This window comes from Neofelis nebulosa, chromosome 2 (genome assembly GCF_028018385.1).
Source record: "Neofelis nebulosa isolate mNeoNeb1 chromosome 2, mNeoNeb1.pri, whole genome shotgun sequence".
Lineage (NCBI taxonomy): Eukaryota > Metazoa > Chordata > Mammalia > Carnivora > Felidae > Neofelis > Neofelis nebulosa.
The window spans coordinates 119,076,981-119,090,406 of NC_080783.1; the positions used below are offsets into that span (position 1 = coordinate 119,076,981).

General features: G+C 48.8%; 1 protein-coding gene across 23 annotated transcripts in view; it reads right to left on the reverse strand.

The window, feature by feature from the left end:
* The window catches only part of LOC131504062 (myomegalin-like), a 221,874-nt gene that overhangs the window by 19,120 nt on the left and 189,328 nt on the right, over positions 1-13,426 (reverse strand). For 15 of the 23 annotated variants that reach the window (XM_058716002.1, XM_058716005.1, XM_058716010.1 and 12 more), the window contains 8 exons: positions 12,870-13,062; positions 11,424-11,540; positions 10,348-10,822; positions 8,218-8,453; positions 7,176-7,227; positions 5,911-6,134; positions 5,113-5,265; positions 3,035-3,220 (listed from right to left, as the gene is read on the reverse strand). In XM_058716002.1, coding sequence (XP_058571985.1) covers positions 3,035-3,220; positions 5,113-5,265; positions 5,911-6,134; positions 7,176-7,227; positions 8,218-8,453; positions 10,348-10,822; positions 11,424-11,540; positions 12,870-13,062 — 1,636 coding nt within the window. The remainder of the gene's footprint in view (positions 1-3,034; positions 3,221-5,112; positions 5,266-5,910; positions 6,135-7,175; positions 7,228-8,217; positions 8,454-10,347; positions 10,823-11,423; positions 11,541-12,869; positions 13,063-13,426) is intronic. The other 8 variants (XM_058716014.1, XM_058716009.1, XM_058716018.1 and 5 more) reach the window with 3 other exon arrangements.

The following is a 13,426-nucleotide window of genomic DNA, read 5'->3' on the forward strand; positions in this document are numbered from 1 at the left end:
CAGAGAGAGGTGGGTAGGGCTGTAGTTTTAGGGTATTCATGTCCAGAAGGCTGCTTTCTTTCAGGGTTTATCAGCATGGGCAGCAGAGTAAGAAGGTAGCTCCACCCAAGCAAGGAGGAACCAACCTCTTTCCCTCCAACCAAGCCAAACTCCGCTGAGGGGTTAATGCAACTGGCACTTGTCAATTTTTATCTCCATTTGTAACTGGTTCTCAAATTTGGCTACACACTAGAGTCACCTGGGAAATGTAAACAAATATATCCTGAGGCCTAGACCTCCCGGAGATTTTTGCCTTAACCGGTACAGCCTGGGCACTGGATGTTTTAAAATCATCGCAGGTGATTCTAATGGGCAGCAAAGTTTGAGAAGTACTGTCAGGGGTCTCTCCTTCCCCGATTTGCAAAATACCACATGTTCCTGAGGATCACTGGGAGTTAAAGAGGGGGATGAACATATCAGCATCTAAATCTTACTTGGGATTCAGTAAAGATGTGGTTTCCTACCTCTTTCACCCCTTTCTGCCCCAGCCCAACACAAGGCAAAAGGGGAAATCAGGGGTTGTTGACAGCTTCTTTTTAACCAAGGTCATGGAAGGTTCCAAGTCTATGAGTACCAGTGATCAGTATTCTCATGTTTCAGTTTCCTCTGGCCACACAACACAGAGCACATGCCCTAAACCATGCAAAGACACCAGACAGGTTCTAGCACAAGGAGATTTTTGCCCCACAGTGACCTGAGAAGCTGCCATGCACCACTGTCCACATGGAAGCTCGGTTTAAGGCAAACAAGGAACACTGGTAAGTTGTGGTCCATCAGAGAGGACTGTGCGTCAGAACGAAAAAGAAAGGGCTACAGTCTTCCTCACCAAAGCTGGTGGGGAAGCTTCCTCACCAAACTCTGGTCAATGGTTCAGATGAGACATGACTTCAACCCGTAACAGCAGACCCTTTTTCATGCACAGATGTCTCCTATCTTTCCTTTTGGACAAAGACAAACTGACAAATATGGAAAGGCAATGGAAAAGAAAAGTAAGCCTGGGAACACTCTTGCCACTTTGACATGAGACAAGTTTGTTATTCATCAATTGTTGGTTTCAGAACTGCTAAAATAACAAGTTCTAGGTGAGAGACATCAGAACTTTCCATGGATCTCTGAAGAGAAAAAGAAAAGATGGCCACAAGGGGCTTCGAGAATTTAAGTTTAGCTCAGCCACATGCTCTGAGTGGGACGGTAACAAAACCATCCTATGGGGCACCTGGGTGGCTCAGTTGGTTAAGCTTCTGACTCTTGACTTCGGCTCAGGTCATGATCTCACGGTTTGTGGGTTCGAGCTCTGCGTCGGGCTCTGCGTTGACAGTGCGGAGCCTGCTTGGGATTCTCTCTCTCCTCTCTCTGCCCCCCTGTCTCTATCAGAACAAATAAATAAGCTTCAAAACCATCGTAGGCAGAGAAGTTATACTGGAAATATGGGACTAGGAGCAGAAGACAAGGACTCAAGCCCATCTCAACCACTTACGAGTAACCTTAAACATGCACCTTGACTTCCCCGAGCTTCACCTAGTTCCCTGCTCTGGTTCTTCCTATCACACAAGTCATGTGGGGCTCAGGTAAGCTAAAGCAAGCCCAGGCGCATGTTGCTGGGTAAGCCTAGAGTGCTACACCTGTGCAAAGCTGTAATAAGTAGGGGGCAATCTTTGAGACTTCACTGGCTGTATAAAGGGAGATGTACGAACCCTCCTAAAAATGATCTTATCTAGTTGGTTCTGGGAATCAAACTGAGACACAGTAGACAGTGAATTCATTTTCAGGGTTATCAAAAGAAATAAGCAAGTATAAACAACATTTGGGGGTTCAGATATATGTATTCTTGGCTGTGGTCTTAGGTCACTGGACGCTGTGCGTGGTGACCCTTACCATCAATGTCTGGCTCACCTGAGGTGTTTTGTTTGTTTTTTTACAGGCTTATAATGTGGTTTTAAGGAAACTTCAGTGTGATTTCTAGTTTATTTTAAAAGCATTACTATGGGGCGCCTGGGTGGCGCAGTCGGTTAAGCGTCCGACTTCAGCCAGGTCACGATCTCGCGGTCCGTGAGTTCGAGCCCCGCGTCAGGCTCTGGGCTGATGGCTCGGAGCCTGGAGCCTGTTTCCGATTCTGTGTCTCCCTCTCTCTCTGCCCCTCCCCCGTTCATGCTCTGTCTCTCTCTGTCCCAAAAATAAAAATTAAAAAACGTTGAAAAAAAATATATAAAAAAAAAAATAAAAGCATTACTAGAAGGCAAATTCCTCACATGAGGGTTTTTCTTATTTTTTTAAGCTATAAGTGATCGCACACAAAATTTTTTGTGATGCGGCATCCAGCCCATCCATGTATCAAAGTCTTTCCAAAAAGATACTATACACAGTCTCTAACTGATAAGATCAATTATCTCTGGGAGTCAGAGAGCAGAATTCACAATCAGATGTCACAGCCTGTGCTTCGGGTTCTGGCCGCCCACCTGTCACCTGTCCAGGAGTAGAAATGAACCTTGTGCAATAGGAAGATGGGCTTTGTCACCTCTTCTGAATCCCTCCATTACTACCTTTTTTGCCCTCAACCCGATGGTGTCAGGATCTGAACTTGATTAAAAGCATTTCACAGCAGGAGAATATAATAGGCATGGAAAGGGTCCCCCTGAAAGTGGCCATCTTCTTCATGGCTGCTGTGTCTTGTGTAGGCACGGCACACAAGCTGTCTCTCGTGCCCTGACAATAAACACATCACCAGGCTCCAGCATACTTGGTGGGGCCCCACACTGTCAGCAGGGGGACAGGACCAGGTCTAGGGCCTGAGGAACCAATGAGACACACGCACCAGAAAGATAACAGTAAACACATCTCCAAAACAAGCAGGCAGAGCCGTCCCTCAGCCATCCGCTGGTGAAGCCCATGCCCTATGCTGTTTTCTAAGACTCCACTCTCGAAGCCAAAGCCATGCAGAGCCACACAGGGCGAGGCTGCAGTTGCCAAGCACACAAATGCAGCAGAAAGTGCTCACTTTCTCCCAACTGTTTCTGCAGCATCTGCAGTTCCTGCTGAGCCTGTGCCAAGGAGACCACGGGTGTCTCACAGCAGCCAAGGAGGGGAGGGCCAGTGGAGCTGAAGGGCAGGAAGCTGGGTGGAGCTGAGGGCAGTGGTGCCTGGGGAAGGCTAGCCAGCGAGGGTATGGAAGGAAAATGAAGGCCTAGAAAGTTGGGGAGAAAGGAGACACGTCATTAGAAAGAAAGTGAGAGAGAAAGATTGAGAAGATGAGACTGTGCCCTGACCAGATGTCTCCTTGGGGGGTGGCTATCATTCAACGTGGTGCGGGCTGGTGAAGGGCGAGCATTGCTACCCAAGAGGCAGGCCTGGCCGACCCCTCCGCCTTCTCCCCTGCCAGCGGTATCCTGCATACATATCCTATGCCCTCTTAGAAACTACTGGCTACAGAAGGCAAGGTGGTGCCACTGTAGCCCCGGCAGCTACGAGAGCCCATCCCAGCCATCTGAGGCATGGACGGGTCAGCATAGCCAGGCCTCAATGCTCTCAATAGTCCCTGCCGGCCCTTGCCCCTGTGACAAGACTCTTCCTACACCTCGAACTCTTCTGAAAGCATGAGGGCTCACCCCAAGGAGGGCAGGAGCGTGCCCGGACTGTGGGGAATGTGCCTTCCTAATGCATGTAATTCAAGACTCTAGCAGAAACAAACCTCAGAATCTCAAATCAACGTGTTCATTCACCAAATGAAAAATAAAGGTCTTGCTGAAGTGACTTAGGCACAATAGCTTGCATGTCTGTCTGCGTGTTCACACCACTTAAGAAAAGTTCTTAATGCATGCAGATTCTTCAGGCCCTGATCTACTAAGTCATAAACTTTGGGAGTATGGCTTAGAAATTTGCATTTAAAAACATCTTCACAGATGACCATTATACAGCCCAGCTACAGACAGGTCTTTAGGAACCCTGGGATGTTCTGTTGTTTGACTCTGTCTCCTTTTTCCTAAAAACAGTTATATGGCAGGTAGCCCACAAAGGGAGTAGAAACCAACCAAGACTGACCTGTGGAGAATGTCTCCCGTGGAAGATGATTATATTCTAAATCACATCCCTTGCCCCAGGGTGCTGACACACTATCAGGGCGACACTGCAAAGACACCCCCATTGCCAAGTGACAGAGGCCAGGCATCCTTCAGGGAGGCATTCTGATTTTGAAACCCCTGGCCTTCTGTTCTGCTTGACCCCAAAGCATTTACACAGATGTCCATGGTGCTAGGCAGACAGCTTTTCCCCATTGATTTCCTGGGCCAGCTGCTGCCTATTCTGCCTGAGAAACTTGGGAGCCCAGGCTCAGAGTCAGACACATCCCTTTCTTAAGCTTTTGGCTGACTTGTTCTCAGGAGAGATGGGGCAGTAGAAGGAAGCACTGTGCTCTCTGGGGGCACCTTACACAAACCAGCCAGTCATGGCAGGAGGGAGGAGGCGAGGACAAGCTTTGCCCTTCCCGGCCATCACTGGTGCGAAGCTGTAAATGAACAGCACACCCCTGGCAAGTAGGCTGGGACAGGTAAATGAAATGTACCCCTCGAACTGGTTCCAGGATATGCATCATGTACACAGCAAGGGCTAAAGCCACGGATGGTCACGTGACGTGAAAAGACTCTTGGCTGAGGACGCTGAAGCATCCTGAGCAGCTGTTGAGGCCCACAGTGCGGATAAAATGGGTATTGCTTATAGGCAAGCAATAGCTGTGAATTTCTTTCTGTGCTCTGGCTACTGCAATCCTGGGAGAATCACTTGGCCTCTTTGCTCTCCAGGGCGAAGTGAAGGAAAGAAATGAAAATGTTTAGCTTTAAAATGATTGGCCAACTGCTGGTCAAAATGGGTACACAGGTCAAAGTCTATTGTAGATTTCTGATTTTTCTAAAATATTTAAGGCAAAACTCAGACACAATTAGCGAACTAGGATGGTCCCTTGGTTTCGTCTAGGATTTGATGCATACCAGCCCCTTACAGTGGACACACTGGTCCCTGACAAAGAGTCAAAGAGGCAGCTGAGGGAGAGGAGACAAAGCTCCTGCCATGTTGGCTGTCGCATACCTGGATGGGCCTGGCTGGCCTCCTGGGGGGGGTTCTGGGGAGCTGGCAAGCTGATGGGGTTGCTGCTGGGTTCGGCCTTAACCCCCTGAGGTGCACTGGTTGCTGATGGTTTAGAAGACAGTACAGCAGAATGACTCGAATGGTGGATGGAATCTACAAAACCCATGAATGAAAGAAAATGTTTGGTGGTCCACAAAGAACAGGAATCTGGCCTTATATTTAACCAGGGGTACCAGGGCAGAGCCTTGCTTTCTGGGAAAGCACCAAGCACAAGCCCTGTGCGCAGCGTTCATTTTCTTGCTTGCAGATAGCTGCCTTAGTGAGGCAGGCTGCCTCAGAGGTGAAAGTGGGGCCCAGACCATGAAAATGGCGCCTCCCAAAATACCAGGCAGGCCCGACAGCATCTGTGAACACTGACAGATACTCGGGGGGTACCGTTCAGGAAATGCAGCTAGCAAGATCACTGCAGGAGGGATGAGATATCCCATTTTAAGAGGGAGGTCAGTCAGACAGTCTATGCTCAGGAGACAGTGGGGAAGAAAAGTCTGCCAGGATCCTCTCCCTCTTCCCACTGTGGTTCACCTTGGGTCCACCAGCATGCACATCCAGTGGAGACCCAGGGACAACTCCAGAGTCATGAGCAGAAAAAAGATCCTGAGCCACTGGGGCTTATGCTTGGCGCTTGGTCCCACAGCCATGTTCAGCCCGATACACACCAAGGTGGATTTATAAGGCCTGGTTATGGACGTCGCCTCTCAGACTAGGTAAAAGCGGTACCACTCAGAAAGTGGAGGCTACCTGAGTGACTGGGGGGAGCCTTCTTCTCTTCGTAATGTGTGTACTCGCTGGCTACGTCCATGTCAGAGCAGGCCTCCAGCTCATCAGACAGGAAGGAGGAGCTGCTGGGAGAGCGCTGGGGGTCTGACAAGGCGTGGCTGCTGCAGGGAGTGAGGGACCGGGCATCCAGCTTGGCCTGCAGGACTTCAATCACCTTCTCCTTCTCCTGCAGCTCCCTGCTGAGCCTGTGGGGTGAAGCAACAAGAGGTGAAGCCGAGGTCACCGGACCAGCTAGTCCTGATGAAGGCACATGGGAAAACCACAGAAGTCAAGGGAACCATTCCTGCAAAGAACCATTGAAATAACCCATCTCTGATTAGGAGCAGAGAATAGGTGGGGTGAGGGGGTGGAGGAACAACAGCCACCCACTGCACTGGCCGTGTGATACTCTGGGGACTGGCAGACACTCGGCCACCCCTCTAAGGCACTGCTGCTCCAAATGTGGCCCCAGCAGAGCTGTGGGCTGACACCTGCTGGTTACCAGTCTCCAAGAAGAGAAGCACAGAAATTGGAGGTAAGCATTGCCATTGGCAACCAAGAGCAGTATAAGTGGAATCATCTCGTTGGTTGAGGGTCCAGCACATATGTGTGAAAACAAAAATAAAACACTTTGTTCTTCACCACACATATCTTGAAAAGCACTATGTGGTCTCAAAGCACACTTCTGACACAAAGGGGCCTGAACTAGTGGCTACAATGGATTTTGAGTCCATATTTTACATTTTAAGACTATATGCAGTGACTTGTTGAAAACTGGTTCCTAAGGCACTGTTGCCTTGCAGGGATCTGCAACATATAGGCCTTTCCCCTATGAATGGATTCTTTGATTCTTTTTTTTTTTTTTTCCCTGAGGAGATTGGATGGTTATTAAGCTAGCTGTCAACTTAACTCGGGGTAAGCCAACTCAGCACTGCACATCTCGTCTTTAAACACACAGGAGGAGAGCTGGGGAGGGGCTTCAGAGTGCTAAGGGCCCCTGAAACCTGGTTAGTTTACTTTTGGGTCAGTCCGACTCTGGGTCTGGAGAATAAAGATGCAAATGGAAATCAACAGAATTATATCAAAAGAGAGTAAAGACTTAGGCTAAGCACAACAGTAAGATGTTTCATGAATGAATGAAGTCATTACAATCAGCATTTCCTGCCCCCTGATTTGTGAAGCTACACTCACCCTGGACCCCCTGGGCCTTGTTCCTGATTCCTTCACCAGATCCTATCTCAAATTACCTGAGAGCCAGCGGTTCGAGTCCAGCTTGATCTTTCTCACTTTTATGATCTTCTGCAAGCCAAATTCAGAAAGAAATGGTAAGAAATTAAACAGGTCCCACTTCCCCCATTACAGGAGGAGCCTCTGTGGGTACAGAATGGTGACTCCTCTGTGCATGTCCAGGATGCTTGGGAGGATTGCTCGGAGAGGCTTCAGATTGTGCCCTCAGAGGGGAGACCTGTAGGGTCTCCTGAGCTCACCAGGCAGACCTCCCTGACCTGGTATCAGCATCGTGACTTCCTCTGCCCTAAATCAATGCAGAGAAGTTTAAAAGGCACTTGCCCAGCTTCTCTCTGGAACATTCTAACTTCCAAGCCTGCCATAGATGGATTCCCAGATGTATGCTCTGTGTCCCATCATAGCATTCATGTAGAACCCACTCTTGCTCTGAGGAGATGACAGACATCCCTGTCCCACTTCTGTACCTGCCACCAGCATGTGGATGATTGGCCCCCAAGACTGATCCTGCTATATTCCCTTGGATGCTCTCAGGAAATTTTTTTGAAGTAAAGGGCTCCAATAATAACCAATATTCCCAGCCTTTGCACTATGACATTTGGTGCCTAGACCATGTCCAAAGGGCAAGGTGCTTTATCTATATTTGAATTATACTCATGTATGATACCATGCAATAAACAAAGAAACAGAGACACTGAAAGGCTAAGCCATTGCCCAAAGCAAGTTAATGGCAGCATCTGGGCCACAGCGTGGGTCTTGAAATTCTCAGGTCAGGCTCTTTTCAGTATGATGAGGTCCTCCGACCTCTTAACACTGGGTGGACACAGCCTACTTCCCTAAAGGTCACTTGCCACCAGTGCTCAAGTTTCTGCAGTTGCAGTCATGGCCTCTCCAACCCATTGAGATGTGTTCCACCTCAATGCCCACCCACCAACCAGTTCTGATCCTGTAGTGGCCCCAGGAAAGGAAGTGGAAGCAGGACGTGGGTTAAAAGGCTGTGGGAGTAGTGACTGAGAATGTGCCAAAGCCCTGTGGCCAACTTACTGGTGCTGAGTTTGCTGGTAAGCCTCTCTGTCAGCTGGCTTCCTTGGGCAAGTTGCTCCCTGAAGCTCTGCCCCAGGTAGTAGTCAATGTCATTGCTCCTAAGAAGGTCCTCAAAAGATTTTACCGTATCTTTTGCATGCTGGGTGAGAAGATAACAGATACCTCTCCCTTCTCTTATCTTCTGGCGTAGGTAGGATAGTTCTCGGGCCTGATCCTGAATCAGGGAATCATATTTCCTAATGCAGGAGAGAAGAGGAAAAAGAATGAAAAAGAGTGAATATTAAATCCTGGGGCCTCTGTAGAGATTTCTGTGAGAATATCTCTAAGGAGCTCCCACAAGCTGAATTCTGGCACATAAACCAAAGATGGTATTTAAGAGTATATCCTGCTCTGACAAATGACTACAACAACTTAGTATGCCATTGTTCTGACACTGTTTTATACATATTAGTCGTATGTCCAAACAGATCCTAAGTTCTAAGGTCAATACAGTGGCAATGTTTATACTCCTTCCAGGACTAGTAGAGTGTAGACTCACAGTTGATACTCAATAAACACTAAATAGATACCCAATAAATACTAAAAAATAAATTCAGTGATTAGAATGACTTAGTCCTAAGTCTGGGTGGAATCTTTCATGCCTTCTGTTTCAAAGACCATCTATAGATGGCCATTATACAAGTTCCGGTTCCACACAGTGTCTGGCAACATGCCTTTGCCTCTTCTTTCATTAGCAGGTAGAGGCTATTCTCCACCTCCTTAAATGTGGGCAAGCTCTGTGACCACTATGACCAAGATACTATAGTGGAAGTGATACGGTGCCAAGTCTAGCTCTTAACTGTCCTGGCAACGACCACTTCTGGTCTGTTGGAAGCCAGCTGCCATGCAGAAGGGCAACTACCCTGAGACCACCATACTATGAGAGGCCACCACCAGGAAGAAAGACCCCAGAAGACAAGAAGCCACATGGAGAAAGAGAGAAGCCAAGGAGCACTGCATCACTAGATGTGTGATTGAAGAAGCCACGCCCAGCCCACTCAGGACTTTCAGATGACTCCAGCCCCAGCCACCATCTGATGGCAACTGCATGAGAGACACCCTCAGTGAAAACCACCCTGCTGAGCCCAATCCACAGAAACTATTATTTGAGGCCACTAAGCTTTTTAAGTGGTTTGACACTCAGTGCAGATAACAAGGACAGATACCGAGATGGAAGTCTACCCAGTGTTTTCAACACAAAGTACCAATACCAATAATAGTTCTGGTAAATAGTATTGAGGACTTAGTATGTGTTATGTAATTATAAGTGCTTCTACTAATTCTTTTTGTTTTTCAAATGTTTACTCACTTATTTTTGAGAGAGACAGAGTGTGTGTGTGTGTGTGTGTGTGTGTGTGTGTGTGTACAAGTGGGGAAGGGGCAGACCGAGGGAGAGACAGAATCTCTCTCAAGCAGGCTCTGAGCCACCAGTGCAGAGCTCAACATGGAGCTTGAACTCACGAACTGTGAAATCATGCCCTGAGCCGAAACCAAGAGTCGGAGGCCCAACTGACTGAGCCACCCAGGCACCCCTGTACCAATTCTTCTAAACCTAACAACCAGGCTTTGAGGTAGGTTCTCTTACTATCCTCATTTAATAGGTAAAGAAATAAGCCCAGACTGTGTGCTGACAGCTCAGAGCCTGGAGCCTGCTTCAGATTCTGTGTCTCCCTGTCTCTCAGCCCCTCCCATGCTTGTGCTCTGTCCCTCTGTCTCTCAATAATAAATAACCACTAAAAAATATATTTTTTTTAAGAAAAGAAAAAGAAGTAGGCCCAGAAAGTCCAAGTAAGTGGTATGGCTAGAAAGTGCCAGAGCTAGGATTCGAACCCAGGCAGTCTGACGCCGGTCTTACTACTACACCACATATCCTGTCACTTTGCTAACAGGTTCCTGAGATGAAATGCCGGAGAGCTGCTGTCTCCCAGCAGGGCCCACCTGTTCTTTCTTCAGGTCTAGGCCTAGCCTGTTAACAGGTGCTCTGCTGATTGCCCCGACTGGTTCTCTCTTCCACCTGCCCGGGCTACCCAGCCTCAAACACAAACTTAGCCAGCATCAGTTAAACAAGGGTCCAAAGAGTGCCCTCCTTACCCAGGCCACGAGGCTGACCTCAGCTCCTCGGCCAGCTTCCCTTCCGCTCCAGTTTTCGGGAGCTGGGCCTCTAGCTGGGACACTCTCTGGATCAGACTCTCCAGATCCTTTTTAGCCTGAAGCCCTGGGGGGTAGAAAGCCCCAGTGCCATCGGACAGCCACCCCTCATCCTCGTCAGTGACACTATGAGGGGAGGATCCCTCGAGGGCGCCAACGGCCTTCAGCTTTCGAGGTCTCTCCAGACTAGATGAATAATCGCTTGTCACTGAGAGGGACCGCACCCGGCTCTTGAGGTTCTGAATGATCTTGTTGGCGTTCTGCAGCTGGGTCTTCAGGTCTCTGATGTCCTTATGGAGGACAGAGATGTCTTCTGACTTTCCACACGCCTGGAACTCCTGCTTCCCTCGATGGCTCTCCAAGGGCTTTTTCCCAGGGGGGCTGGCCAGCGGTGAGCCCATCAGGTGCTCCTCGCACTCTGAGAAAAGACAAAGACATCTTCCTGAGTAGAGCTGCATATCCTGCGGTAGCTGAAAACCGCTCTGTGGCTGGGCTAATCATTACTAGAGCAAAAGTTGAAGCAGAACTTTATTCGGCCCTGCACTCTCCTAGCATTCAAACACCGTATTTCTTACCCACCCAACGGCCCTGCAGGTCAGGTCTGGTCACCTTCTGTTGTACTGAGCATTTTTCTTCTCTTCACGATTTCTGTTTGGTGGGTGTCCCTACAGTCAAAGCCCTTTTATTGTGGACAATTTTTTAAACTTAGGGTTAGCACGTCCCCAACAGCTCATCTTGTCTTTTCATTAAAAAGTAAGCTTTTTCTAATAATCTGTTGGATGGAACTTTTTTTTTTTCCTTTTAATTAACAGCAGTATGTTGAAAACTAATTATAGAAATTCAAACTCATGCTCAGCCTCATTTGGGGCAAGAGTTCTCTGCCAGACTCTCCTGTCCTCTCTGGTCCTGTGTCCCCTTCAGTCTTCAACACCACCCCCAACCCCAGCCCATCAGGGGTGGGACAGGCCAACATCTCCCAGATGTGGGTGGACAGGTAAGCCCCGCCCTCATGCTCCTACCAGGACTGGTGCTCTCCTCCCGCTCGGCCTCATTCTCGCTTCGGCCACATGTCTCATAGCCCAGATCCTGGAGGTCCACCTGCACCTGCTTGCTGTCCTGCTTCACCAGGGATTCACCTGCTTGGGAAGAGACAGAGGGTGTTACAGAGGATCTGAATTTCCCACATACACCCTCAACCTCAGTGGCACACGCCCTAGCCCTCAGGGGGTAGGAGGTCAGGGCCAGAGTGGGATGGGTGCTTCTTTGGACTCAAGTGGAAGAAGAGACCACCCACTCCAGGCAGGACTTCCTTCCATGGGGTTGAGCCTATGTCTGCTGCCGATGATCTCACCTACAACAACCGAGGCTTTGTAGGGACCAGACATCTCTAAGTTGGGCATTGTATATTATCATCCTTAGAAGCCCCAGTGAAACTAGCAAGTGCTTTACCCACAAAGGTTCAGTAAATACATGAATGGAGCTGAACTAATATAGAGTCCTAAAGCATCTAAATCCTCACTGTTCAGTAAGATTGCTACTAGCCACATGGGACTACTTCATATTAGATTAATTAAAATTAAATAAAATTTCCCAAGTTGAATGAGCATGACTCCTAAGCAGATGTGATGTAGATACAGAACATTTGTATCACTGCAGGAAGTTCTATCAGAAAGATTCTAATTTTTTTTAATGTTTATTCATTTTTGAGAGAGAGACAGAGAGTGGATGGGGGAGGGGCAGGGAGAGGGAGACACAGAATCTGAAGCAGGCTCCAGACTCTGAGCTGTCACCACAGATCCCGATGCAGGGCTGGGACCCATGAATCATGAGGTCATGACTTGAGCCGAAGCTGGATGTCCAACTGGCTGAGCCACCCAGGCACCCCTGGAAAGCATGGATTCTAGACCAAAGATGATGATGTATTTTTGAAGAATATGATTTGGTGCCAAGAGAAGGAGAGAAACTATCAGTTTATGTTGAGAGAGGTAAGACATTTTGCTGACTATACCAAAAATCAGCAAATCTAGGGGCACCTGGGTGGCTCAGTCAGTTGAGTATCCCAACTTCAGCTCAGGTCATGATCTCACGGCTCGTGACTTCAAGCCCTACATCAGACTCTCTGCTGTCAGCACAGAGCCCGCTTCAGATTCTCTGTCCCCCTCTTTCTCAGCTCCGCTCATGCACACACACTCTCTCTCACTCTCTCTCTCAAAAATAAACATAAAAAAATCAGCAGACCTAGATGTTAGCCCATTTCCTCCCTATATGCTCACTGCAAACTTGCTTTGTTCTTTATTCTTCTCTGCCACGTGCAGACTGAAGTTACATATCCACCTTCCACAGTTCTAGGGCTGGGGTCAGGATGACACTGGTTTCGAGTCTGGGGAAGAAAAGTGAAGTCTGCAGAGCACACAGCTTCTTGGGGAGAAGACAGACGCCTTGGTGACGATGGGCCTAAGACTTACTAAGCATGACTCGGTATTTCTCCAGCTGATTGGCCTGGGCAAAGACCGTGGCCTCGGAGATCAGCAGCTTCTCCTGGAGATCCTGATAGCGCTGTCTGCATTGTGCCAGCTGGGAGCGCAGGTGCTTGGTGGATCCAGGAAGGCCACATTCTGACTGAGGCCCAGGGTCTCTGGCCTGGGGCTGGTTATCCAGCTGTGAAAAGAGCCAGCACAGACACCAGGGTGGTCTGAGGTCACGCACTGTGCAGCAACTGCCGCTGCCCCTTCTGAGCCTTGTGGACTCTCTGCATGGGTCTGTCACAGCGTGCCTCATGCCACTGGCAGTTGCTTGCTTTCCTGACCGAGCTCCCGCAGACCTGGGATAATGTTTCATTCATCTCTGTGTCTACAGCGCATAGCACATCGCCAGTAGAGTCTACTGGGAGCTCTGCTCAAATGTTCGTGCAATGGTTAGAAGGAGAAGGGGTAGAAACCTCTGCTTGTTTCTCCCTGCTCTCAGAATCCTCTACATTCTCCATTTACTGAACCCTCAGCAAAGCCCCTCCCCTTAAGAGGAC